Genomic DNA, 25,367 nt, shown 5'->3' with positions numbered 1-25,367 from the left:
GATGACATGATACTATACATAGAGAATCCTAAAGATGCTATCAGAAAATGACTAGAGCTAATCAATGAGTGTGGTAGAGTTGCAGGATACAAAATTAATGCACAGAAATCTCTTGCATTTCTATACAGTAATGATGAAAAATCTGAAAGAGAAATTAAGGAAACACTCTCATTTACCACTGCAACAAACAGAATAAAATACCTAGGAATAAACCTACCTAAGGAGACAAAAGACCTGTATGCACAAAACTATAAAACACTGAAGAAAGAAATTAAAGATGATACAAACAGATGGAGAGATATACCATGGTCTTGGATTGGAAGAATCAACATTGTGAAAATGACTCTACTACCCAAAGCAATCTACAGATTCAGTGCAATTCCTTTCAAACTACCAATGGCATTTTTCACAGAAGTAGAACAAAAAATTTCACAATTTGTATGGAAACACAGAAGACCCCAAATAGCCAAAGCAATCTTGAGAAAGAAAAACAGAGCTGGAGAAGTCAGACTCCCTGACTTCAGACTATACTACAAAGCTACCGTAATCAAGACAGTATGGTACTGGAAAAAAAAAAAAAAAAAAGAAATACAGATCAGTGGAACAGGTTAGAAAGCCCAGAGATAAACCCACACACGTATGGTCACCTTATCTTTGATAAAGGAGGCAAGAATATACAATGGAGAAAAGACAGCCTCTTCAATAAGTGGTGCTGGGAAAACTGGACAGCTACATGTAAAAGAATGATATTAGAACACTCCCTAACACCATACACAAACAGTAAACTCAAAATGGATTAAAGACCTAAATGTAAGGCCAGACACTATCAAACTCTTAAAGGAAAACATAGGCAGAACATTCTTTGATATAAATCACAGCAAGATCCTCCTAGAGAAATGGAAATAAAAACAAAGATAAACAAACGGGACCTAATGAAACTTAAAAGCTTTTGCACAGCAAGGGAAACCATAAACAAGACGAAAAGACAGTCCTCAGAATGGGAGAAAATATTTGCAAATGAAGCAACTGACAAAGCATTAATCTCCAAAATATACAAGCAGCTCAGTATCAAAAAAACAAACAACCTAATCCAAAAATGGGCAGAAGACCTAAACAGACATTTCTCCAAAGAAGATATACAGAATGCCAACAAACACATGAAAGGATGCTCAGTATCACTTATCGTTAGAGAAATGCAAATCAAAATTACAATGAGATATCACCTCACACCGATCAGAATGGCCATCATCAAAAAATCTACAAACAGTAAATGCTGGAGAGGGTGTGGAGAAAAGGGAACCCTCTGGCACTGTTGGTGGGAATGTAAATTGATACAGCCACTATGGAGAACAGTATGGAGGTTCCTTAAGAAACTAAAAATAGAACTACTATATGACCCAGTAATCCCACTACTGGGCATATACTGTGAGAAAACCATAATCCAAAAAAGTCATGTACCACAATGTTCATTGCAGCTCTATTTACAATAGCCAGGATATGGAAGCAACCTAAGTGTCCATCGATAGATGAATGGATAAAGAAGATGTGGCACATATACACAATGGAATATTACTCACCCATAAAAAGAAATGAAATTGAGTTATTTGTAGTGCGGTGGAAGGACCTAGAGTTTGTCATACAGAATGAAGTGAGTCAGAAAGAGAAAAACAAATACTGTATGCTAACACGTATATATGGAATCTAAAAAACAAATGGTTCTGAAGAACCTAGGGGCAGGACAGGAATAAAGATGCAGATGTAGAGAATGGAGTTGAGGACACGGGGAGGGGGAAGGGTGAGCTGGGACGAAGTGAGAGAGTAGCATGGACATATATACACTTCCAAATGTAAAACAGATAGCTAGTGGGAAGCAGCCACATAGCACGGGGAGATCAGCTCGGTGCTTTGTGACCACCTAGAGGGGTAGAATAGGGAGGGTGGGAGGGAGACACAAGAGGGAGGAGATATGGGGATATATGTATACATATAGCTGATTCACTTTGTTATACAGCAGAAACTAACACACCATTGTAAAGCAATTATACTCCAATAAAGATGTTAAAAAATAAAAAAAGTAAAAACAATTGAATTCTGCCCAGAATCAATAGTAAGAAAATCTAGAGTGCTATTTCCTCCATTGCTCCCTCCCCACCCTCACACCTCATATCCATCCATCAGGGTTGAGATATGTCTTTATGGGGAAATGTAGCCTGATAAAATTGTAATCACAAACAAGTAAAAAATCACACTGTGCACCAATTCGCCTTCCATAGATATACCATGTATATTAGTGACTTTCAGTTGTAATCTGAATGAGTTGTAGTGAGCTAATATATTTTGAATTATAGCCTTTTTAATGTCTCTCTGTGGCAAGAATAATTTATCTCAGTGCTGTCAGTCTGGGGTTTCAGCTTAGTGTGGCAAAGTTTGGTGAACGCTTTGAACTGGTGCTGTCTTCAGTATCTTTCTGAGTGAAATACGGAACTGTGAAATCCTGGTAGATAGTTGTCCTTCAGTTAAGAGGAGAGCAACAAAATAGATGTGCCTAGGTTGCCCGAAAGAACTTCAACTCGTATCAACTTGAACAAGCTACTGAAATATTTAACCTAAGAATTTTAGGTTGCACACTGTCTGCCATGAGGAATCTAGGCTCTGGAGATGGGAGTTAATTAGGCTTATTTTCCTGTTGAGTTCATTATAGGATCTAAGAAATCAGTTCACCTTGTACAGTTCAGCCACCGTGGAGAGCAGGCTGGTTATTTGTTGTCAAAGGCAGCTTCATTCATAAAGTTGGATCTTTGCTGAGACAGCAGCAGGTTTTAAAAGGGGGATACACCTTTTCTCAACAGTTTCCTGCCTGAGATGGTTGTAGAACCTACCAACAGGAGTGATTAGGAAGCTTACTGATGAGGCCGGAGACCACTGTGGACCTACTCGTTGCCAACGGTTGGAAGCAGATCTTTGCATGCTTGCCTGTGGAGCATGGGCTGGATTTTGGTTCTGACCTGTGCCCTGGGCTGGGTGCTTTTGTGCAGTACACAAACTACAACTGCACGCTGTGACTTGGAAAAGACCCAGTAGTAACACAGCACGATAAAGGGGACAAAATGATCTAGTTCAGATCAATTTCACTGCTTTTAATATAATGTACTGGTATCGTACATTTTACTTAACTTGACCTTTCTAGCCTACCTGCTTTGGGTTGCATCTCTGTCTCCTCAGTGTGCCAGAAACACACCAGGCTCACTCATTCTGGTCTCCACATGTCGGCAAATAGTAACTGCTCCTTTCTTTCCACCTGGCTGTCTCCAGCTTATCCCTCAGGTCTCAGTTAGACCTTGCTTCTTGCAGGAAGTCTACCCTGAACTCACAAGGCTGAAGGACACCCCAGTTAGGTACCCCTTCTTGAACTCCCCCATAATAGCACTTACTACATTACAATATTGTACTCTCTGTTTTCTTGTCTGCATGTCTTTGTCAGCATATAAACTTCTTGAGACAAGAAATATGCCTGTCCTGTTCATAGCTGTATTCCAAAGATTATAGCGTAATACCACACACCCATTAAACATTTATTGAAGAACAAATTCATAAATGCATGCGTACAAACTCCTGTTCGTTGATGGATTCTGAATATTTGCTTCAGCCTGATTTTACTGGTTGTGATAGGTTTCGCTGTTGAGTAAATGATGCCACCTCACAAGTGTGAAAGGCAAATCCTTGGTGCGATGCTGCAGAAGGCTGTGGCGTGTTTCTCAGGAGTCTCCTGTTAATTGGCTTGTTGACTGAGGAGAGCCAACCTGGATGAATGCACTGAAGGGTCCCGAATCATGTGACTCACTCAGATGATGATTTCAGAGCCAGAGAGTGATCGGGTCTTGGAAGAACAGAATTAGTTCTAAAACACGCTCATCTTCTCTTGCCTCCTCTAGAACTGGAAGACGCAGCGCAGCGAGGAGTATGAAGCAGAAGGTAGGAATTGAGTGTGCGTGGGGCCTGCCTGGGAAGGAGGGGCTGCCATTCACAGGGCACTCTCCGCATCCCCTTCCTGCATCCCTTGCCTTCTTACTAACCACCTTGCCTGCTGGAGGCCAACTAAGAAATAACCTGAAGAACAACAGCAACAGAAAATTCATTCCCAGTTGAGAGCTCGTAGTTTTAAATCCTTGCATTTAGCATCATGCAAGATGTGGCAACTAAGATGTAGAATTTCACTTATGGGTTAATTACTCTCTTACATAGACTTTCACATTAATCTATGAACAGTCCAAAACTAGTTACCTGTTAAAATGTATCCCTTGACAGGGCTTCCCTGGTGGCGCAGTGGTTAAGAATCCGCCTGCCAGTGCAGGGGACACGGGTTCGAGCCCTGGTCCGGGAAGATCCCACATGCCGCGGAGCAACTAAGCCCGTGCGCCACGACTACTGAGCCTGCGCTCTAGAGCCCGTGCTCCGCAACAAGAGAAGCCACTGCAGTGAGAAGCCTGCGCACCACAACCAAGAGTAGACCCCGCTCGCCACAACTAGAGAAAGCCCGCGCGCAGCAACGAAGACCCAACGCAGCCAAAATAAATAAATAAGTTTATGTTTAAAAAAATGTATCCCTTGACAAGTTTCAGATCTAAGATAGATCAAAACACGTTGATCTTCTGGCCAGCAGATGGCACTGTGGTTCAGCTGACGGAACCTCAGCCCACTTCACAGCCTACCCTGGATTAACTGTACTTAAGTGTAATTACATGTTCTCTAGGTCTCCAACCTGTAAAGACACAGCGGTGATGGGCTTAATGTCTTTGCTAAATAGTAGGGGTAGCACTAAATGCTCTTCTCAACTCTCTAAGGTTCTTCCAGGCACACACAATCTTGTCAGTAATTAGCTCATGTTTAAGTAATGACTTTACAGAATCTCTAATATGGAAGTAAATTTTAACTAGAAGTGAGAACTTTTAATAGAGGATAAATAAATTTTTATTTTTAAGTAAGTAGTTTGATCCTTAAATCTTCAAATAGAACTTATCCTTAATATACCAGTAATTAATAACTTGTCCTGGCAAACATTTATTCTTTCAAGTTGGAATCCTTATAGGTCAGAATATTCGTATGTGTAGAGATTTGGAAACAGGCTAATCTTGCCTTTTATAATCATTTTATGATATTTATCATGAAATTATTTCCTTCTCAGTAAAAACAGAGCTTAGACTAGAAAGAAAGTGGAGATAATAAAGTCCGGTAGCTATAGCTGAGGTAGGGCATATAAAGCTCCTTAGAATGGCTCTCAACCAGCCTTCTCTTCTGATCACTCCAAAGCCTAAGCCTGTGCATATTTTCCTTTGGAATAAAATAAGCCTAGAACCTTGGCATTACTGCACAGGAGATGGTATTTCTTACATAGGTATGACTGCCAATGAACAAAAAAGTGTCTGTTGGCCCTAGTTGCAGCCTAAGAACCAATGGTTCCACTTCATTTGAATTTCAGGATCAAATCAAATCAACATCTGCAGTCTCTTTCTTATAGCATTTATTTTCAAAAAGCACATTTTTCTTTGAGAATAGGCTCAGTTCCTTTAGGGACAACACACTGTATACTTTTATTTTAGGCCAGTTAAGATTTTGGAACCCAGATGATTTGAATGCCTCACAAAGTGGGCCTTCCCCTCCCCAAGACTGGATAGAAGAGAAACTGCAGGAGGTTTGTGAAGATTTGGGGATCACCCGTGATGGTCACCTAAACCGGAAGAAGCTGATCTCCATCTGTGAGCAGTATGGTTTGCAGAATGTCGATGGAGAGGTAAGCCTTGCATCATATTTTTATTCAGGAATAGTAATCATGATAAAAGCTAAACTGGCCACAGGCTAGGAATAGCCATATTTCAGTTTCCTGCAGCATGTTACAGAGACTCCATTCTCTTTTTTTCCTGGGAAGTCAGCCATGAAGATCCTGTCTCTGAGGACCTCATGCTGTATTGTGGAAAAGAAAAACTGACAATAGCTGACACTTACTGAACCCGTACTGTGTGCCCCTCACTGTGCTAAGCACATTACCCCACATTACTGTCAGACACCAGTTCAGTGTAGCATGGTGTCAATCTATGTGTAGATGTGGCATTCACAGAGCAAAGTGTGGGAAAGGTGTAGAGGAAGGACGAAGAGGGGAGTTTAGGAGATTTGAGTTGGGGGAATATTTTGAAGGCCAGGCTGGTAAGTTTTTTGGAGAGAAGATCTCAATATCACCCCTGGGTTCTTAAGCAGATTAAGTAATAATACACAGGAAGAACTTACTTGCTGAGGGTGGTCTGAACAACTTTTATGGGGTATAGTGGTGTAAAGAGAGCCTTAGATTAGGAGACCAGCCAGGAGCCATCACAATAATCTGGTCATGAGGAAAGGGAAAAGGGTAGGTTGGTGGTTTTGAAAATGTACAACAGAAGAGTCCTGAAGGAGCCCCCGAAAGACTCTTGCTCGGTAAAATTCTGAACTTTACGTTTTCTAAAAAATTAAGAGGGGTGGCAGGACTTGGTGCACGAACAGCCATGAAACATAAGAATGTAATTCCAAGATATGTCTTTCAAAGAGCTGAAAATAAGGATTGGAGGGACTTAGAGGTTAGGGCTACAGTTGTAGCTTTGGGAAACTTTGATTATAATGATATTTGAAACCGTGTTATCTGCTTGCTCAGAGGATAAGTGGTATTATTTTCCTAAACCAGAAAGAGGTTTATTATCAAAAGCTTCCAAGTAGTGTAGCTTGCAGGAAAGTTCTTTCCCCCACTTCTCCCTTGTGTATGTGACCATTGCACACCCTCTGACTACATTTTAATGGCTCAGTTGTCATTTATTTTTCAGTGATGGCTGTTGAGTCATAAAATTAAATTCATCCTTCTAAATTATAAACCAGCGCAGTATGCAGAACCTTGGGTTGTTCTGCCAAGAAATATCGCACAAACTTGGATTATTTATCTAAGAACAAATCTTGGAATCAACTTAGCTATTTGTGGGGAGTCGCATTTTCTTCTGTGGTGGAGACTCCAGAACCCAGGAAAAGAAGCAGCACATTTATTTTCTTCTGATGTGAGGATGAGTAAAGGATTGCTAATTGAATGTAGCTTTTACTTAGTGTTTTTCCTCCCCACCAAAATCATGAAACGCTATAGTACTTTGTATTACTAGCTCTAGACCACAGCGGAGCTGAAAGTTCAAGATGATCTCATCAGCATACAACTTGGAATCCTAGAATTTTACGACTGAAAGCAATTTTAGATCTAGTCACCCCTCATTTTTATAGATAAAGAAAGAGATCACTGCTGCCTGTTGCCATCATCATGAAGGGAAACTAGATTCACTGTCTTAAGGCTAAAACTAGTGCCCTGCTTTCCAGAAGCAAGGACGACTGTAGGGCAGGGATGGCAAACTGTCACCCTAGCTGCCAAATATGACCTAAGGGCTACGTCGCCTACCCAATGTTTAAAAATTGAATTTTTTGCTATACTTTTTTAAATCAGGAGATTTTTCTAAAAATCAGAAGATTTGGCTCCATTTTGCTGGCAGTGAGAAGCAGCTAGCCCCTTTGGACAGGGCATGCACTCGTGTTCCGTTCGCTGGTTTAAAAGGCTCCACTTCCTTATGTCTCAAGACCATCCTGCCTCATTTATTTACATCGCCTTCCTGGCCCCTCGGGGTATTTGTGATCCCTATTCCAGTGCATTATTTCCCAACTTACACATTGGGAAATCAACCGTCCAAAGACCTGGTTGGTGATGGGGAGTAAGAATGTCCTCAGGGTTCTAGATTCAGCTCCTGCCCAGACTGCAGGGGGTGCCCTAGTTGCCCACTGACTCGTGTTCTTGTCAGCCCAGCCCTGCCCATCCACCCTCTTCTGAATCTACATCCCTTTATTCACTACTTGTCCACTCCCCCACGTACAATAACTGGCTGGATTTACTTACTCCACCACTTCAGATGGATCAGTTGATGGGTGTTTAGGCAGTCAGGAAGCTGTGCGTTGATTTGGCCAAGGTCACAGGGCCAACCCACGTGGAGCTAAGGTTAGAGCCAAATATGCGGATTCGCTTCAGTCAGCACACTTGGATTTTACTGTGACTTCTGGTTTGACAGTCCTGAAAGCCTAGTCCTCTAAGAAAGTGTTCTTTTGGTTGATAAGAACCAGACGGAGAAGCTAAGGGAGCTTGGCAACTTCAGAATTTTGCCCCAAATACCTTTCCATCTGTTTCATCATATGCTTCTCTATTAGGAACTGTTGCTTCTTCCCAAGATTTCCACTCTTTAGAATCATTTTCTTGTTTCAGAGTCCTCTCCAGAGGAAGTGGTATAAAGACAAGAATAGAGACAGATGTTTCCTATTGGGTATGAATTGGAAAAAAAAGCATTGGATAAAAGAAATGCCTCAGGCACTTAGATGAAGGATAAAATCAACAATTATGAGATGACAGGAGTCCTAGCAATAGTCCGGACTTAAGAAGTGAATATTGAAAATTTGAGGATTTGTTACAAAGAGGCCTTTGTTAGAATGGAACCAGGTGTAGGCTCAAATGCAACAAGAGTTAAGTTTGTTGCTTGTTCTATTCCTTGCTACTCAGCAAACTGGGCATCACCTTGTTAGAAATGCAGAATCTTAGGCCCTACCCCCAGATTTAACTATATCAGAATCTGCATTTTAACAGGATTCTTAGGTGATTTCTGTTTTGTACACTGGGGGCATGTCCTATAGAAAAATTTTAGCCCCCCAAATAAAGAGGAAGCTGACTGTGAGGGTGGAGGTCTTCGCCTTCCCTCCCTGTTTTGCGGTATCCATGATTCAGGCTGCTTATTCCCTTTTCCATTCCTCTGTTAAGCTAGGGAACAAACCATCTCCTAGCAAGCCTCTAGAAGGGACTGTATGTGGTGAGGACTACTTGATTACTGTCACAGGGTGCAAAGTAGTCAGGCAAAATTCCCTTTACATCTCTTGGAGGGACCCTTCTATCGCATACGCATGAAATCCTTCCTATCCAGTCCTCACTTCTCCTGTGCTAAAGCATTAAAAGAAATAAAGACCCCAAACACGCAGTGCTGTTCCAAGTAATGTTCTAAATCCCAAGTCATGGGTTTCAGACCCAAACTATTAGATCATTGCCATCTGTCCCAGACCCAATTCTGCCGTGCTAACGTACCAATTTCCAAAATTCAATATAAGCAAAATATGATGTGGAGTCACCATAATATAATGGCTTAATGAATGTCTAACTATTTTATGTTGTTACAACACCGGGAAGCTATATCTTTACATTTTTAAGTAATTCTTCAATTCTCAAGAATAATGTGTAGTAACATACCGTTCTAACAGTATGAGCAAAAGAGAAAACTGTTAAATGCTAGATTGCATAAAATTATGACGATGTTGAAAATGAATTTTATTTAGTTTATGTGAGGGGGAAGGACATATTACTAGAAAGGAAAAAAATTCAGTCAAGTGAGAATAAAGGGACATGTTCTATTTCTGGAGTCCTGGGATCAAGAGTGGTGCCAATATCTGTTGGCTGGAAGTGTACTTTGGGCCTTGTGGGGTTTTTTGAGTGAAATAGTTAAAATATATGGTTACCCTTTTCTAGATGCTTGAAGAAGTCTTCCATAATCTTGATCCTGATGGTACGATGAGTGTAGAAGATTTTTTCTACGGCTTGTTCAAAAATGGAAAATCCCTCACCCCATCAGCATCTACCCCATATAGACAATTGAAAAGGCACCTCTCCATGCAGGTAAGAAATAAATAGGAAGTGGTTTCTTTGTGAGTAGAAGTTAAAATCTATTTGAATAATTTCTAATGAAATAATCTGCTGTCTGAAGAAAAATACTGAGGAGAAAGAGAGGCAAAAGAAGAGTAGTAAAGAAAGACTGAACCAGTGGGGAAGGAAAAGTTGGGTTTGAGAAATGACCATAAATTACAGTAGGAAGACCACTAATTATGCCCCTTTGTGTTAGCTGTAGGTCAGAAGAAACCTGATGTTAAGTAGAGGCACATTTCATCTATATGAAGGAACTCTCGGCCAGGTCCATGGTAGATAAGCTTTGCATTCTAGGCTGACTTAGGAAAGGGAGATCAAAGGGGCTGCGTGACTTCTTGTCCTAGCAGTATAAATTAGAGAGACATGCCTTCTGCTCCTTGTGGTCAGGACTGACCAGTTTTGGTCTTGACCAACACCATGTTGCAATGCCTGAGCTTGCTTAAGTCTCTTTCTTCTTCCAGTCTTTCGATGAGAGCGGACGACGGACCACAACCCCGTCTGCGATGACGAGTACCATTGGCTTTCGGGTCTTCTCCTGCCTGGATGATGGGATGGGCTATGCATCAGTGGAGAGAATACTTGACACCTGGCATGAAGAGGGCATTGAGAACAGCCAGGAGATCCTGAAGGTGTGGCAGCTAAAATGAGAGAAAAATGACGAATTGGGGCGGGGTTGAAAAATTCCATGTTTTTGAAACTGTGATTTGATTCGATTTCTCCTTAATGATTCTTCTATTCACAAGATCTCAGACGTAAGAGGTAACTTTTCCTGCGTACCTCAACCAGGATTATTGATAACATCTTTCCATGTTTTTAACCCCTAAATTATTGATAAGAAATTTCTTAGCTGATCTCTGGTTGGTAAAGATTAGAGTTTTACCGTTGTGTTTATTTACAGTGCCAGATAGCAATTTTTTTAAAACATGCAAATAATCACGTTATGTTTTTCTTAGAGAGAGCTTAGTTATGCTGTGGATTGAATATGGTTCCTAAGCAATCACTAAAGAAATGTAAACATCCAGCCTGGAGACTGTAAATTCAGTTCTGTGAGTTTGTATAACCTTCACATTTCCTGCTTTCACAGGATAGAACTTGTGATTGTCTTGAACTTGTTCTGATTTCTAGGCCTTGGATTTCAGCCTTGATGGAAATGTTAATTTGACAGAACTGACGCTGGCTCTGGAAAATGAACTTTTGGTTACCAAGAACAGCATTCACCAGGCAGCTCTGGCCAGCTTTAAGGCTGAGATCCGGCATTTGCTGTGAGTTAAGCAGAAGGTTCACCTGCTCTATTCCCTTTCCTACTTGCCGAGCAAGTCATTCAGATGCCTGTGGCATACATTCTTCCATCCTGTACGCAGTTGTGGCTAATCGCCTATCATCTCACTTCTGTGAAAATGAGGTAGAGCTTAGATTTGCATGTAGTCTGTTGAAGAGGAATGTCTCTTCAATGTCTGTGTGGAATGTCTGTGTGTTTTTGAAGGGTTTTGGTTGTCTTGGTTTTGTGTTTGTATTGAAGCAAGCCAGATGAGAGCTTTTTGGGGTCTACTTGTTGCTTAGAAACAGTTTCCCTCATACTTGGTTTCTTTCTGATTCTAGGGAGCAAGTTGATCAAGTGGTCAGAGAAAAAGAGAAGCTACGGTCAGATCTGGAAAAAGCTGAGAAGCTCAAGTCTCTAATGGCCTCAGAGGTGGATGACCACCACGCAGCCATAGAGCGGCGGAATGAGTACAACCTCAGGTACGACTGGCTGGGCCAGGACCCTCCTTTCCCACCGCCCTGGCCCAGGGCAGTGGGGCTCAGCCTGCCTGCCCGCTTGGCCACACCTGGCCGGAGTGACTTAGGTGTGGCCAAGCCTCAAGGAAAGCAGGATTCACTAGACACTTTCTCAAGGAGCTTCCCATGTCTGTGCCTCTGTGTTTCCATTTTTGGTGGATCCACGTAGGGACCTCTGAGGGATTTGATGGCAGCTTGTCAGTCTTTCCTCCTCACAGGAAACTGGATGAAGAGTACAAGGAACGAATAGCAGCCTTAAAGAATGAGCTTCGAAAGGAGAGAGAACAGATCCTACAACAGGTGGGCAAGCAGCGTTTGGAACTTGAGCAGGAAATTGAAAAGGCAAAAACAGAAGAGAATTACACCCGGGACCGCCTTGCCCTCTCTTTAAAGGTAATTATCCTATTGGTTGTACAGTCTGTGTCCCTGCTGGGAATACACATGGAAAACCACAGCTCTGTAAGAGGACAGGTCTGCACGGGGCTCATAAGTCTGCCCAGCTGGGTCATGACCGGACATAGTAGAGCCCCCACTGGGAGCTAGATTTCAGGAGTGTCTAGGCTTCTGGTTTGCCAACAGCGTATCTTGTTCTTACCCCCGGAAGTTGCACTGGGTCCTCAGGGCTGTTTGGCTCCTGGTTGATGCTCTGTTCCTTCCTTGCACTCCCCCTTCCTCATTCTTAGCAGATGACTTTATTTCCTGCCACACAGGCCATCAGCTTTGTTTCTTTGCTTCCAAATGTACCTTTTCCCTTATACATCCTCCTGTCCTTCCCTGTGCCTCAGTAGAAGAAGTGATCCTTCTCTTTATTGGACTCTGACACCAGATAATATGGTACAGTGTTATCTAGAGATAAAGGGTGGGCGGGGTAGGGGGGGTCTGGCCTCAAGACTGCCTGGTTCCAATCTGGATACGACTACTTACAGAAAACCTTGATCAAGTTACTCAAACCTGTTTCTTAATGCACAAAAGAGGCACCATCCTAATACCTACCCCCATAGCATTGATATGGAGATTAAATGAGTTGCTACATATACAGTATCTAGAAGGTAATAAGTACCTATGGAATATTCACTACTGTTGAAGTTATAAAAGGTTCCTGAAACTCCACACATCAAAAACTGAGCTAATTCTCACTTCCTAACCATCAAACTGCTTCCTCTCTGGAATTTTCTCCCTAATCTACATCACCACCTGTGCTGAAAGTCATAGAAGCTAAAGTCCTCGGTCATCCTTGATTATCAGTTTCTGAGTCCCGATGATGCTCTGAAATGCTTCTCAGATTTATCCCATCTCTCCATTTTCACAGCCTCTGAAGAGGTTCACAATTCATCACGATTTCTCAGCTGACCTGTGTGCATCCTTTTTTCCATCTATCCAACCTCCATATTGTCACCGGAGTTACCTTACTTAAGAACACTTAAAATCATGCTGTTCCCTCTGTAAAAGTGCAACATGGCAGCACTGAAGGACCCTGAAAGGGAGCTTGTCCTCATGCCTTTCTAACCTCAGATCCTGCCAGCAACCCCCAGGGCCATGCCCTCAACCCTGCTGCACCTGCCATCAGCTGTCTCAGTTCCTCAGTAAGCTTTTAGGCTCCTTCACTGCTTTCTCCAACACTGCAGGCCAAACTACTTTTTCATTCCCATTACACTTTTTTTTTTCTTGCCAGAAGATAGCATATTTTCTATCACATCATAGATAATTGTATCCATATCTGCCTCCCCGGCCACGGTCCCGATTGTGTGTTCCCTGTGGTCAGCAACAGAAGCTGATTGGTCAGTTTCCAGAGCATCAACACAGGCCCGATACACAGAAATTGCTCCTGATTGGTTGTTTTTTTTTTTTTTTTTTTTTTTTTGTGGTACGCGGGTCTCTCACTGTTGTGGCCTCTCCCGTTGTGGAGCACAGGCTCCGGACGCGCAAGCTCAGCGGCCATGGCTCACGGGCCCAGCCGCTGCGCGGCATGTGGGATCTTCCCAGACTGGGGCACGAACCCGTGTCCTCTGCATCGGCAGGCGGACTCTCAACCACTGCGCCACCAGGGAAGCCCTGCTCCTGATTGTTTTAACATCTAAATTTAGACACACTTTGGAAGATTAGAGTTGTAGAACTGGCATTTTGGGGGAAGGTAGTATTTTTTAAAAACACTTCAAGCACATTCTTTTTCACTCCATGTTACTGTGTGAGGGTGTGAACAAGAATGTATTTAAGATATATTGGCTCTATATTCTTTTGGCAAAATATACTTTGAAAATAATGTTCTTCCAATTATCCTTTAGCATTGGAATAGAAAATATGTCAAATGGCACATCCATGTGGTTTTATTTTTTTGACAAATGTGGGTGGAAATCTTACAAGTGTTTTATATACAGAAAAACCCCACCTTTTGTGGACTTTGGTTGATATGTTATTTTATTATAATAATTCAAAATAAAAATTATGAAAAACCTGTATGTATAGTTTTTACATCTTTAAACCAAAATAAAATTGTAAATTAAATATAACATATCTATATCATCATTAAATGAAAATTGTTAGATCTGTCCTACTTTTTATAGTTTTTTTGAGTTCTCTTCTGCTGTCAGATGAACAAGGTATTCTGCAGCCAGTCTTTCATCTGACAGTTTATTGAGAATGTTATTCACGTCATTAAATTTTCTACTGCAATGCTGTCGAATTAGAAATACAAATCAAGCCATATATGTAATTTCAAATTTTCAAACAGGCACATTAAAAGGTAAAAAGAAACAGGTGAATTTCATTTTAAATCATTTTTTATTTAATGTCTCCAAAACAGTATCTTTTTGACTTGTAATTCATCTACAGAAATTATTACTGAGTTTTTGTGTTTTTGTTCTAACTCTTCAGTATCTGGTGAATATTTATATTCACAGCACATCTCAGTTTGTGCTGTGTACATTTCAGGTGCTCCATAGTTACCTGTGACTGCTTGTGACCACTGTTGGGCAGCATGGTTCTGTAGGATCAAGAAAAGCATGCCTCCAGGAGGCATGCTTTGAGGTTATAAGATAGATATCAGTTTTTTAATATTTACTTTTTCTGCTCTAATGTACTGAAACTTTCAAGATGAACACATTTTCTCAATCTAGAGCATTGATGTATGCGTGCTATAAAATGGTACAACAGTTTATTTCTTAATCTGTGCCCACTTAATTTCCCCAAATTTCTTCAGGAAAACAGTCGTCTAGAAAATGAGCTTCTGGAAAATGCAGAGAAGTTGGCAGAGTATGAGAATCTGACAAACAAACTTAAGCGAAATTTGGAAAATGTTTTGGCAGAAAAGGTAAGTCTTTAAATTTGATTTCCTGATATGTAGCCCCAAAGTGTAGTTCACTCAAAAGAGCAGAAGCTATGCCACCAAGAAAATTTCTTTTATGGAATTATTTATGTGACTAAAGGAAGCTGTCATTTTTGCAGGGATTTAATTTATACGAGGGAAACATGGCGTGGCACTGAGAAACAATCTCTGCTTTGACTGAACACATCACTCTAGAATCTTCTCCCCATCATCTAATTGATGGTGTTTCTGCTTAAATGTCACATTCCTTTCATACTCCAGACACTGGGTGAACACCAGAAACTTGGGTCTTTGGTACATTATAGGTCAAAGAAGGACATTGGGAAAAAATGACAACTTTGCCCTTTTCATTTTCTAGTTTGGTGACCTTGATCCCAGCAGTGCTGAATTCTTTTTGCAAGAAGAAAGGCTGACACAGATGAGAAATGAATATGAGCAGCAGTGCAGGGTGAGTGACTGAAGAGAACTTAGCGGAGGAGTGCCTGGGTTCAAATACTGCTTCACCATTTACTAGCTGTGTGGCCATGAGCACATCACTTAATCTGCGGGTGTTTCAATTCCTCACCTATGAGATAGCAAAAATAAGAGTACCCACCAGATAAGGTTGTTGTGGAGAGTCAATGAGTAAATATATGTAAAGTGCTTAGAACAGAGCCTGAGACACAGAAAACACTTAACCTACGTGCTGGTTGTTAATGTTATTGTTTAGTATCCTGAAATACGAGAGAATCATGCAAACTGCATTTGTCTGCTTTATCTGGGTCGGAAATTGCCAGTAATTGGAGGAAAATAAAGTTTTATTCTAAGAGAAGGAAAACGTGGTCATGTTGATGTGCTTATTCCAAAACTAGTCTTTCCTGAGCGATCAACGCACGCTGATATAATTTGCTTTTGTTCTGTGGGTTTTTTTCCTGAATACAGTCCTTATTTTATTTACAAAATGCAAATGGAGCAGAAACCACTCAAGTCTTTAAGTAGTAAGTCATTACAAATTCCTACCAGAGGACACAAAAACATCCTTATAAATAATAGGAATCTTTGATTTTTTAAAAAAGTAACTCTCCTAAGCTCAGGAATGTGGGGTTTTTTTTTTTTCCCTTAAGCCACAGACACTTGTTTATTTTAACAAGGTAGGCATAACTGAGTTCTAACTGCTTTAGGTGAACACTGTACTTGGGCAAAAATGAAGAAAACAATCACCTCCTTATGAGGTTGTTCATAGCCTGCCTTCTCAGGAAATACACATGCACACTTTGAGAAAAGAAACGAAACATTTATGCCACTCTTATAAATAAGTTATGGCTCTTGACTCTAATCAAGTAGAGGTGTGTTCTCCTATGCTTCTAGTTATTTCATCAGTCAAATCTGTCAGCTCTACCTCCAAAAATTCCCCAAATTTGTCCACTTATTTATTTTTTTAAACGGTTTTTCATAACCATACAACTCACCCATTTAAGGTGTATAATTCAGTCTCTTTTAGTATACTCACAGAATTGTGCAACCATTACCATAATACATTTTAGAACATTTTCATCACCCAGAAGGAAACTACCTCTCCACCTAGCTGTAATCTCTCCCATGACCCCCAGCCCTAGACAACTAATAATCTACTTGCTGTCTCTTTGGTTTTGCCTATTCTTTACATTTCCTATAAATGGAATTATACAATATGTCATCCTTTGTGACTGGCTTCCTTCATTTGGCATACGTTTTCAAGGTTCATCCATACTGTAGCATGTATCAGTACTTCATTTCTTTCCATTGCTGAATAATATTCCATTATATAGCTATACCACATTTTATTTAACCATTCATTAGTTGATGGACATTGGGTTATCTTGAATATTGTGAACAATGCTGCTGTGAACACTTGTGTGCAAGTTTGGTTTTGTTTTGTTTTTTTTAAACAGAAACAGACTCACAGACTTAGAGAACAAACTTATGGTTACCAGCAGGGAAGGGTGGGAGGGAGGGATAGACTGGGAGTTTGGGATTGACATGTACACACTGGTTTATTTATTTATTTATTTATTTTGGCTGCTTTGTTGCTGTGTGGGCTTTCTCTAGTTGTGGTGAGTGGGGGCTACTCTTTATTGCGGTGTGCGGGCTTCTCATTGCGGTGGCTTCTCTTGTTGTGGCACACGGGCTCCAGGCACACGGGCTTCACTGGCTGCAGCACACGGGCTCAGCAGTCGCGGCACACGGGCCCTAGAGCACGTGGGCTTCAGTAGTTGCAGTGTGTGGGCTCAGTAGTTGCAGCGTGAGGGCTCTAGGGTGCGCGGTCTTCAGTAGTTGTGGCTCATGGGCTCATTAGTTGTGGCTCATGGGCTCTAGAGTGCAGGCTCAGTAGTTGTGCATGGGCTTAGTTGCTCCATGGCATGTGGGATCTTCCCAGACCAGGGGTCGAACCCGTGTCCCCTGCATTGGCAGATGACGTGGGTCATATGATCACTGTATGTTTAACCTTTTGAGGAAGTGCCAAATTTTTTCCAAGATGTTTGCACCATTTTACATTCCCACCAATATGAGAGTTGCAATTTCTCCACATCCTTGCCAACAGTTGTTATTATATGTCTTTTTTTAAAAAATATCTTTATTGGAGTATAATTGCTTTACAGTGTTGTATTAGTTTCTGCCGTACCACAAACAAAGTGAATCAGCTATATGTATACATATGCGATCCCACCACTGGGCATATACCCTGAGAAAACCATAATTGAAAAAGAGTCATGTACCACAATGTTCACTGCAGCACTATTTACAATAGCCAGGACATGGAAGCAACCTAAGTGTCCATTGACAGATGAATGGATAAAGAAGATGTGGCACATATATACAATGGAATATTACTCAGCCATAAAAAGAAAGGAAACTGAGTTATTTGTAGTGAGGTGGATGGACCTAGAGTCTGTCATACAGAGTGAAGTAAGTCAGACAAAGAAAAACAAATATTGTATGCTAATGCACATACATGGAATCTAAAAAAATGGTACTGATGAACCTAGTGGCAGGGCAGGAAAAAGACACAGATGTAGAAAACGGACTCGAGGACACGTGGGGGAGGGGAAGCTGGGCCGAAGTGAGAGAGCGGCATGCACATACATACACTACCAAATGTAAAATGATGGCCAGTGGGAAGCTGTTGCATAGCACAGGGAGATCAGCTCGATGCTTTGTGACGACCTAGAGGGGTGGGATACGGAGGGAGGCTCAAGAAGGAGGGGATATGGGGATACATGTATGTCTTTTTTATTTTAGCCATCCTAGTGGGTATTAAGTGGTATCTCATTGTGAGTTTGATTTGCATTTCCCTGATGGCTAATAACAGAGTATCTTTTCATTTGCTTATCTTCTTTGGAGAAATGTGTCTTCGGATCCTTTGCTGAACATTTAAATGTGTTATTTGTCTTTTTATTATTAAGTTGTAATAGTTCTTTATATATTCTACAATCAAGTCCCTTATCAGATGTATAATTTACAGAAACTTTTCTCCCATTCTGTGGGTTGTGTTTTTACTTTCTTGTTGGTAACCGTTGAAGCACAAAAGTTTTTAATTTTGATGATGTACAGTTTATTTATTTTTTCTTTTGTTGCTTGTGTTTTTGACATCACATCTAAGACTTGTATTGGTTTTTAAACTCCAGCTATTACAAGACCAAGTAGATGAACTCCAGTCTGAGCTGGAAGAATATCGTGCACAAGGCAGAGTGCTCAGACTTCCCTCGAAAAACTCACCATCAGAAGAACTTGATACTAACAGTGGTTGCGTCGAGCCTGACCAGGGTAAGCCATTCAGACGCCATCTTTTCAGAGTCTCTGCCTTTGACTTCTGTTTTTAAAACCATGGTTGAATGTAGAATTGCAAAATGTTGGCAATCCCGCCGCACCCCAGCCCGCCCCCCGTCAAAAAAAAAAGACTTTGGCAGTGCTATTTTCTTGAGCTGTTTCGCTTGTGGTCTGTTTTTTCATTTGTCCTTGAAGTCTTTATGAGAATATTTCCATCTGATTTTTAAATGCATCAACAAAGAAATGGAAAAATCAAACCACAAGGATATTTGCTTCGTTTTAAAAAAAAAAAAAACTGGCCACAAGTCTGAGAATCCAGGCCTTGGGAGTGTTAGAATTCAGTCACTGAGTTATTGCTGAATCCTCCCTTTCTAAAAGAGTGCCTAACTGGTATGACAGTGTTTTGGAGAGCGAGCCAGCCAGAAACCACAAAATTTGATTTCCTTATGCTGGCTGTGCTAAATGTCTGCAAAACAACAAATAAGATAAATAAACCTTGGTTGCCTGTACCTTTGAGGAGGATTTTGAGTAGCAAGGTTGGAAGGCAGAGTCATTTGGGAACCCTCCTACATTCATTATCAGCTCTTTTCCTCCCTCCTGGCATCCTGCCCCTTTCCTCCAGTGTGTTGAATTTCATTTTCAGAAAGGGTTTATAATAAATTCTTCATCATAAATAGTTTTCCCCACTGCTCCTTGGAACAGGAGTACAGGTTCTTACAAGGGTTGTTTATTCTTCTCCTTACCTATTTATTCTGGAATAAATAAGGGATTGGGGAGGGGACAGGGACAGGCTTGAACACCTTTCCTCTGATTCTAAGTCTGTACTCTGTAGCCTTAACTGTGGTATAAGAATGGAGCCCAACTGATATGATGTATCTCAGAAGCTTTTCTGGGCTTTTCCATAGATGACCAAGGGCTGGGAGTTCTCCTCATGGGTACCTGAGGCTGTGTCATCTTGGGGTGGTTTACACCCCAGGTATCACTTCTCAGTTGGGGATGTGCCATGATAGATGAAGAGAAAGCCCAAAGCAGGACTGTCAATTCCAGATGCTAGACTTATGCTCTTTCTTGCATCTGCCTGTGTATCTCCACATGAAAAGCTTTTTTGTGTCCCCTGCCTTAAGAGATTTCTACGTAGTAGTAGATGTAATCATTTTGTCTTTGTACTAGCTCAGCCCTCAGCTTATGCTTCACATTTCAGTGTCCTTTTCAGTCATCATCATGGGCAGTTGCAGAGGTGAACTCATATGAATGAGTCGAGAATTTTCTATCGAATCTCCCTATATCCAGGTTCCTAACCTATGCCCTATTCTTTAAAAAATTTTAGCTGATAATTTAAGGTAAGGCCCTATCTGCACTACAGGAAATTAATATTACAATACTGAATCTTTTGTAATGTTGAGGGGTGGGGTGGATATCTTGACCCATGAAGTTAACGCCTCAAAGCATAGCAAGTATGCTGGCCGTTCATTCTCCTGCCACATTGCCCCTCTGCTAATTTGTCACCCAGTATTCATTGGATGGAAAGAAGGCTGGTTGGTTTGACCTAACTACCTCACTCTGCAGGATTTTCATTAGGAGGAGGTCACCTTTAAGCAATGATTTCCACATCTACTCCCACCTCCTATTTTGTTGGATTCTATTAAGGTTTGGTACATTGCCTGTACATGAAAGAATCTGTTCACCTTCACTTTTTCTTGTTTTCCCTAATACTTAAGAACAAGAGACTTCTCTTGGCTTCTGTTGTTTCCTAGTAGATCTCATCTGTAGTAATTTAAGCTAAAAATTATTCCTCAATTAAACTGGATATCCTTCCTTAGATGCCAGTTGTGTTATTGAAAGAACCTGCTGCAGGGTCAACAGATCCGATGTGTTTTCAGGGCTTGGTTCTGAAGAATGCAATCCATTGAATATGAGCATCGAGGCGGAGATGGTCATCGAACAGATGAAAGAACAACATCACAGGGACTTGTGTTGCCTGAGACTGGAGCTTGAAGATAAAGTAAGACCTTTTTATCAATCCTGTTCTCTGATTTCTTTGAGCTCTCACAAGCGTTTGCATGTAGGACATTCTCAATTCTATTTTCTCAAAGAGCAGCACTTTCTATACATTTCCTCTTGTGTCCTGTTGGCTACCAGGAACGCACTACCTCAGCATGGTTTCACAGGCCAAGGGTGAGGCCTTTTCCTCATAGGAGAGAGTTTCTTAAAAATGTAGTACCTTCAGTCCTAGCAAGCATGGAACTTGCAGACGATTACATTATTTCCAACTCATTGAAAGACATCTTAATAAAACTAAAAAGCCCTTTGATATAGCATTACTTCCTAAATTAGGTAAATCTTGGCCTTCAAAACCCTTTACTGTGTTGCTTTAGGTTATATTTCCAGTCTTCTCTTTTACCATTCCTTTGAGTTACCTTATCTTCCAGCCAAACTAGGTAGTTTGCTGTTCTTCATCAAACTGTCCTCTTTTGCTCATGCTGTTACGTGCTGTGTTATTATTTCTTTCTACCTCTTGAAAATCTACTTAACCTTGAGAGTTTATATCAAATGCTACCTCTTACATTCCTGAATTCTCCCAACCAAATGTGATTTTTCCCTCCTTTGAACCCCAGGTTACATTGTAACTATTTTTCCTATACCTTTTATATGTTTTATTCTGACTTGTAGTATACTTTTTTGTAGTTGTCATGAGCATGTCTAGAGTGGTTTTTCCTTAATGACAGGGGCTATGTCTTACCCAACTTTGTGTCCCCACGAGGCCTGCAGGGTACCTGACAGGTGTTAAACAAATACTTAAATTTAATTAACTATGTTAAGGCCCTGAGTTTGTCCATGGAGACAAATGGTATCTCTGTGAAGGTCTAGTCAGTTTTAATAGAGTTGTTCAGAAACTAATAAAATTCAACCAAGTTAAAAAGGTAATCAAACCATGCCTGACTTAAAAATATCTTATTTAATGTGTTTTTGAATTGTTACTTTAAAACAAAAAATGGGAAAACTGAGGAATGTCTTGTAGGAGAAAAGTAATTACTGCCCCATCACCTTTCCATGGCCTTGAGTTGAATAACATTGTGGTGGTTTTACTTTCTGGCTTTAGGTGCATCATTATGAAAAGCAGCTAGATGAAACCAAGGTTGCCTGTAAAAAGGAGCAGGAGAATGTGAAGCAAAAGTATGAGAATGAAGTGCACATCTTGGAAGAACAAATAAGTGACCTTAAAAATGAAATTGCAGAACTTCAGGGCCAGACAGTGGTACTCAAGGAGGTACAACACACGGCTATCTGCAGACATGAGGAGGAGAAAAAACAACTGGAAATGAAGTGGGATGAGGAAAAGGCTCACCTGCAGGAGGAGTTGAGGCTGGAGCATGAGATGGAGCTAAGGGCTAGGCTGCAGCAGGCAGAGGAAAGCTTTAATGAAGAGAGGGAAAAACTCATTCAAAATGGTGCCTGGACAGAAGAGAAGGTGAGAAGCTTGACTCAGGAACTAGAACAAGTTCACCAGGAGCAGCTGAAAAGCCTGGTGGAGAAACATACTCTTGAGAAAGAGGAATTGCAAAAAGAGCTCTTGGAAAAACACCAAAGGGAACTACATGAGGGAAGGTAAGAAAATGGGGGAAATGGAGGAACCTGGGGCACCATTCCTTGGGGGCACCAGAAATCCCAGTCAATTAAGGAGACTTTGAAAAATCAGAAGACATAATAGCCCACTGACTGACTAGATTCTTTTTTGGTTTTTCAGATTGTTTTGCCGTTGTTTAGATATAAGCCTACCTTGGGGTATTGAAACTTTTTTTTAGAAAGAGAAAAGTATTTTTTGTATCAGGCATGTACTTTTTAAGGTTACAGATGAGGATAAGATTATCACAAATGTGATTTCTTCCTAGTTCAGTCTTGCTGTTTTCTGAGAAAGGCCATTTATAAGCTAGATTCTGGGCAAAGTTACATTTCCTTCCAGAGTTATGAAACACCATTTTGTGCTTACTTTCCTCACGTGACATCTCAGGTACTTTTCAGGGCTTCAGTGCTTCATACTTTAACCCGGTGCTACTTTATTAAATAAAAAGCAAAACATAATGAATTTGTTAATATGTGTGGTTTATATGACTATTTATCCACCAATGTCTACTTAATTAAAATGGAAGAATTTTATGTATTTCCCAAATTAGGGTTTAGGCTAATATGCATTTGAACATTTAATGTGAAATATCAGCTTACGTTTTTGGCTAAAAGTCCATAAACAAATACATCTGGGAGTATACCAAAGAACTGGGTTTCTAAATTTTCCTTCTAAATGCAGAGAGAGGTAAGTAAGTCTTCTAAATTAATTATGGCTGCCAGCATTGGCTCTCAGAAATGAGATCCCTTCTCAGTATAACTGAATCACATAGGAATAAGTGAAGACCATTTTTAGAAAATATTTGAATTGTTTGCTTGGCTGCTTCTTCTATGCATGGGAAAATGTTTTTTGTTTGCTTCTGGAGTTGATGGCAGTTTCAGTAATGCTGTATGTTGACCACATTTAGGGAAAAAATGGAAACTGAGTGTAATAGAAGAACCTCTCAGATAGAAGCCCAGTTTCAGGCTGACTGTCAGAAAGTCGCCGAGAGATATGAAAATGCTCTGCGAAGTCTGGAGGGGCACTACCGCCGAGAGCTGAAGGAGGTCCTGGAACAACAGCGCGAGGAGAGATCCCAGTGGGAGTTTGAGAAAGATGAGCTCACCCAGGAGTGTGCAGAAGCCCAGGAGCAGCTTAAAGAGACTCTCCAGAGAGAGAAAGCCACTTCTCTGGTCCTGACCCAGGAGAGAGAGATGCTGGAGAAAACATACAAAGAACATTTGAATAGCATGGTTGTTGAGAGACAGCAGCTACTCAAAGACCTGGAAGATCTAAGAACTGTGTCTGAAAGTCAGCAAAGTCTGCTGTCCAGCCAGATACTTGAGCTGAAGAGCAGTCACGAAAGAGAACTGAAGGACCGTGAGCAGGTCCTGTGCCAAGCAGGCGCCTCGGAGCAGCTGGCCAGCCAGAGGCTTGAAAGACTCGAAAGGGAACGTGACCAGGAGAGGCAGGAAATGATGTCCAAGCTTCTGGCCGTGGAGAGTGTCTACAAAGCGACCTGTGAGAAAGCAGATCGAGAGAGGGCTGAGATGAGCACAGAAATCTCCAGGCTTCAGAATAAAATTAAGGAAATGGAGCAGGTGGGATCTCCTCCCTCCAGGCTTCAGAATGGCTGCCTGGCAATGGGAAGGGAGGAAGTGGAAGGAAGTGGAGCCATGTCCCTGCTCCAGCAAGGAGAGCTGCTGTTGGAAGAGAACGGAGATGTCCTCTTAAGCCTGCAAAGAGCTCATGAACGAGCAGTGAAGGAAAATGTGAAAATGGCAACTGAAATTTCTAGGTTGCAACAGAGGCTGCAAAAATTAGAGCCAGAGTCAGTAATGTCTTCTTGTTTAGATGAGCCAACTACTGGGTTTTTTGGAAATTCCGTGGAACAAACAGAGCCATTTTTACTGCCAAACCGAATGAAACAAGCAGAAGGTGGAACCATGCAGCACGTCCTAAATGACCTGCAAGGCGATGAGGTCCGGGATCTGGAAAGTACGGGGACAAGCTCTGGTCAGAGACAGGAGGTCAGAAGAGAGGAGTCTGAAGCATCAATAGAGAGTTTTTCTGAGCTTGAAAATAGTGAGGAGACCAGGACTGAAACCTGGGACCTAAAGAATCAGATTGGCCAGCTTCAGGAACAACTAATGATCTTACGTGCAGACTGTGATCGAGCTTCTGAAAAGAAACAGGACTTACTTTTTGATGTTTCTGTGCTAAAAAAGAAATTAAAGACGCTTGAAAGAATCCCTGAGGCTTCCGCCAAGTATAAATTGTTATATGAAGATGCTAGTAGAGAAAATGAGTGTCTTCAGGAAGAGCTGAGAGTGATGGAGACGCGGTACGATGAAGCACTAGAAAATAACAAAGAACTCACTTCAGAAATGTTCCGATTACAGGATGAGCTAAAGAAAGTTGAAGAAGTGACTGAAACATTCCTTAGCCTGGAAAAGAGTTATGACGAGGTCAAAAGAGAAAATGCGGAACTGCATGTTCTGGTTTTGAGACTTCAAGACAAGATGGAGAAGCTGCAAGAAAGAGCAGTGCTGCAGTATGACTGCTTCTCCTTATGGGAAGCCCATTTAGATAACCTGGAAGTCGGACCTGATGAAAAGATCCTTGACCTAAATCAGACACCGGAAGAGTGTGTACCAAAGATGATGAATGTACACCATATTATAGAAGAACATTGTCAAGAAAACCAGTACCTAGAGCAGGAGAATACAGAGCTCTTAGAAAAAGTAAAAGCACATGAAATTGCCTGGCTACATGGAACACTCCAGACACATCAAGAAAAGCCTGGAGTACAGAACCAAGTAATACTGGAGGAAAACACCGCTCTCCTCAGCCTTCAGGACAAACATTTTCAGCGCCAGGCCACAATCACAGAGTTAGAACGGGAGAAAAAGAAGCTGCAGGAGCTGACTAGAAAGTTGAGGGAAAGAGTCACTGCTTTAGTTAAGCAAAAAGATGTACCTTCTCAAGGAGAAAAGGAGGAAGAGCTGAAGGCAATGATGCATGACTTGCATATCACGTGCAGTGAGATGCAGCAAAAAGTTGAGCTTCTGAGGTAATGTATGTACCTTCTACACTTCACGGAA

At 41.3% G+C, this 25,367-nt stretch overlaps 1 protein-coding gene across 9 annotated transcripts in view; it reads left to right on the top strand.

Annotated features, from left to right (window-relative positions):
- The window catches only part of NIN (ninein), a 112,034-nt gene that overhangs the window by 49,044 nt on the left and 37,623 nt on the right, over positions 1–25,367 (top strand). For 6 of the 9 annotated variants that reach the window (XM_032623430.1, XM_032623426.1, XM_032623427.1 and 3 more), the window contains 13 exons: positions 3,933–3,972; positions 5,598–5,788; positions 9,605–9,751; positions 10,240–10,407; positions 10,904–11,040; positions 11,378–11,518; positions 11,773–11,947; positions 14,751–14,861; positions 15,235–15,324; positions 18,521–18,659; positions 20,543–20,664; positions 21,763–22,268; positions 23,192–25,336. In XM_032623430.1, coding sequence (XP_032479321.1) covers positions 9,605–9,751; positions 10,240–10,407; positions 10,904–11,040; positions 11,378–11,518; positions 11,773–11,947; positions 14,751–14,861; positions 15,235–15,324; positions 18,521–18,659; positions 20,543–20,664; positions 21,763–22,268; positions 23,192–25,336 — 3,881 coding nt within the window. In that variant the 5' untranslated portion in view covers positions 3,933–3,972; positions 5,598–5,788. Of the gene's footprint in view, positions 1–3,932; positions 3,973–5,597; positions 5,789–9,604; positions 9,752–10,239; positions 10,408–10,903; positions 11,041–11,377; positions 11,519–11,772; positions 11,948–14,750; positions 14,862–15,234; positions 15,325–18,520; positions 18,660–20,482; positions 20,665–21,762; positions 22,269–23,191; positions 25,337–25,367 lie in introns of all 9 variants that reach the window. The other 3 variants (XM_032623422.1, XM_032623423.1, XM_032623431.1) reach the window with 2 other exon arrangements.

Source organism: Phocoena sinus, chromosome 2 (genome assembly GCF_008692025.1).
Source record: "Phocoena sinus isolate mPhoSin1 chromosome 2, mPhoSin1.pri, whole genome shotgun sequence".
NCBI lineage: Eukaryota > Metazoa > Chordata > Mammalia > Artiodactyla > Phocoenidae > Phocoena > Phocoena sinus.
The sequence above is the reverse complement of the archived record's forward strand: the minus strand, read 5'-3'. Positions and strand labels throughout refer to the sequence as shown.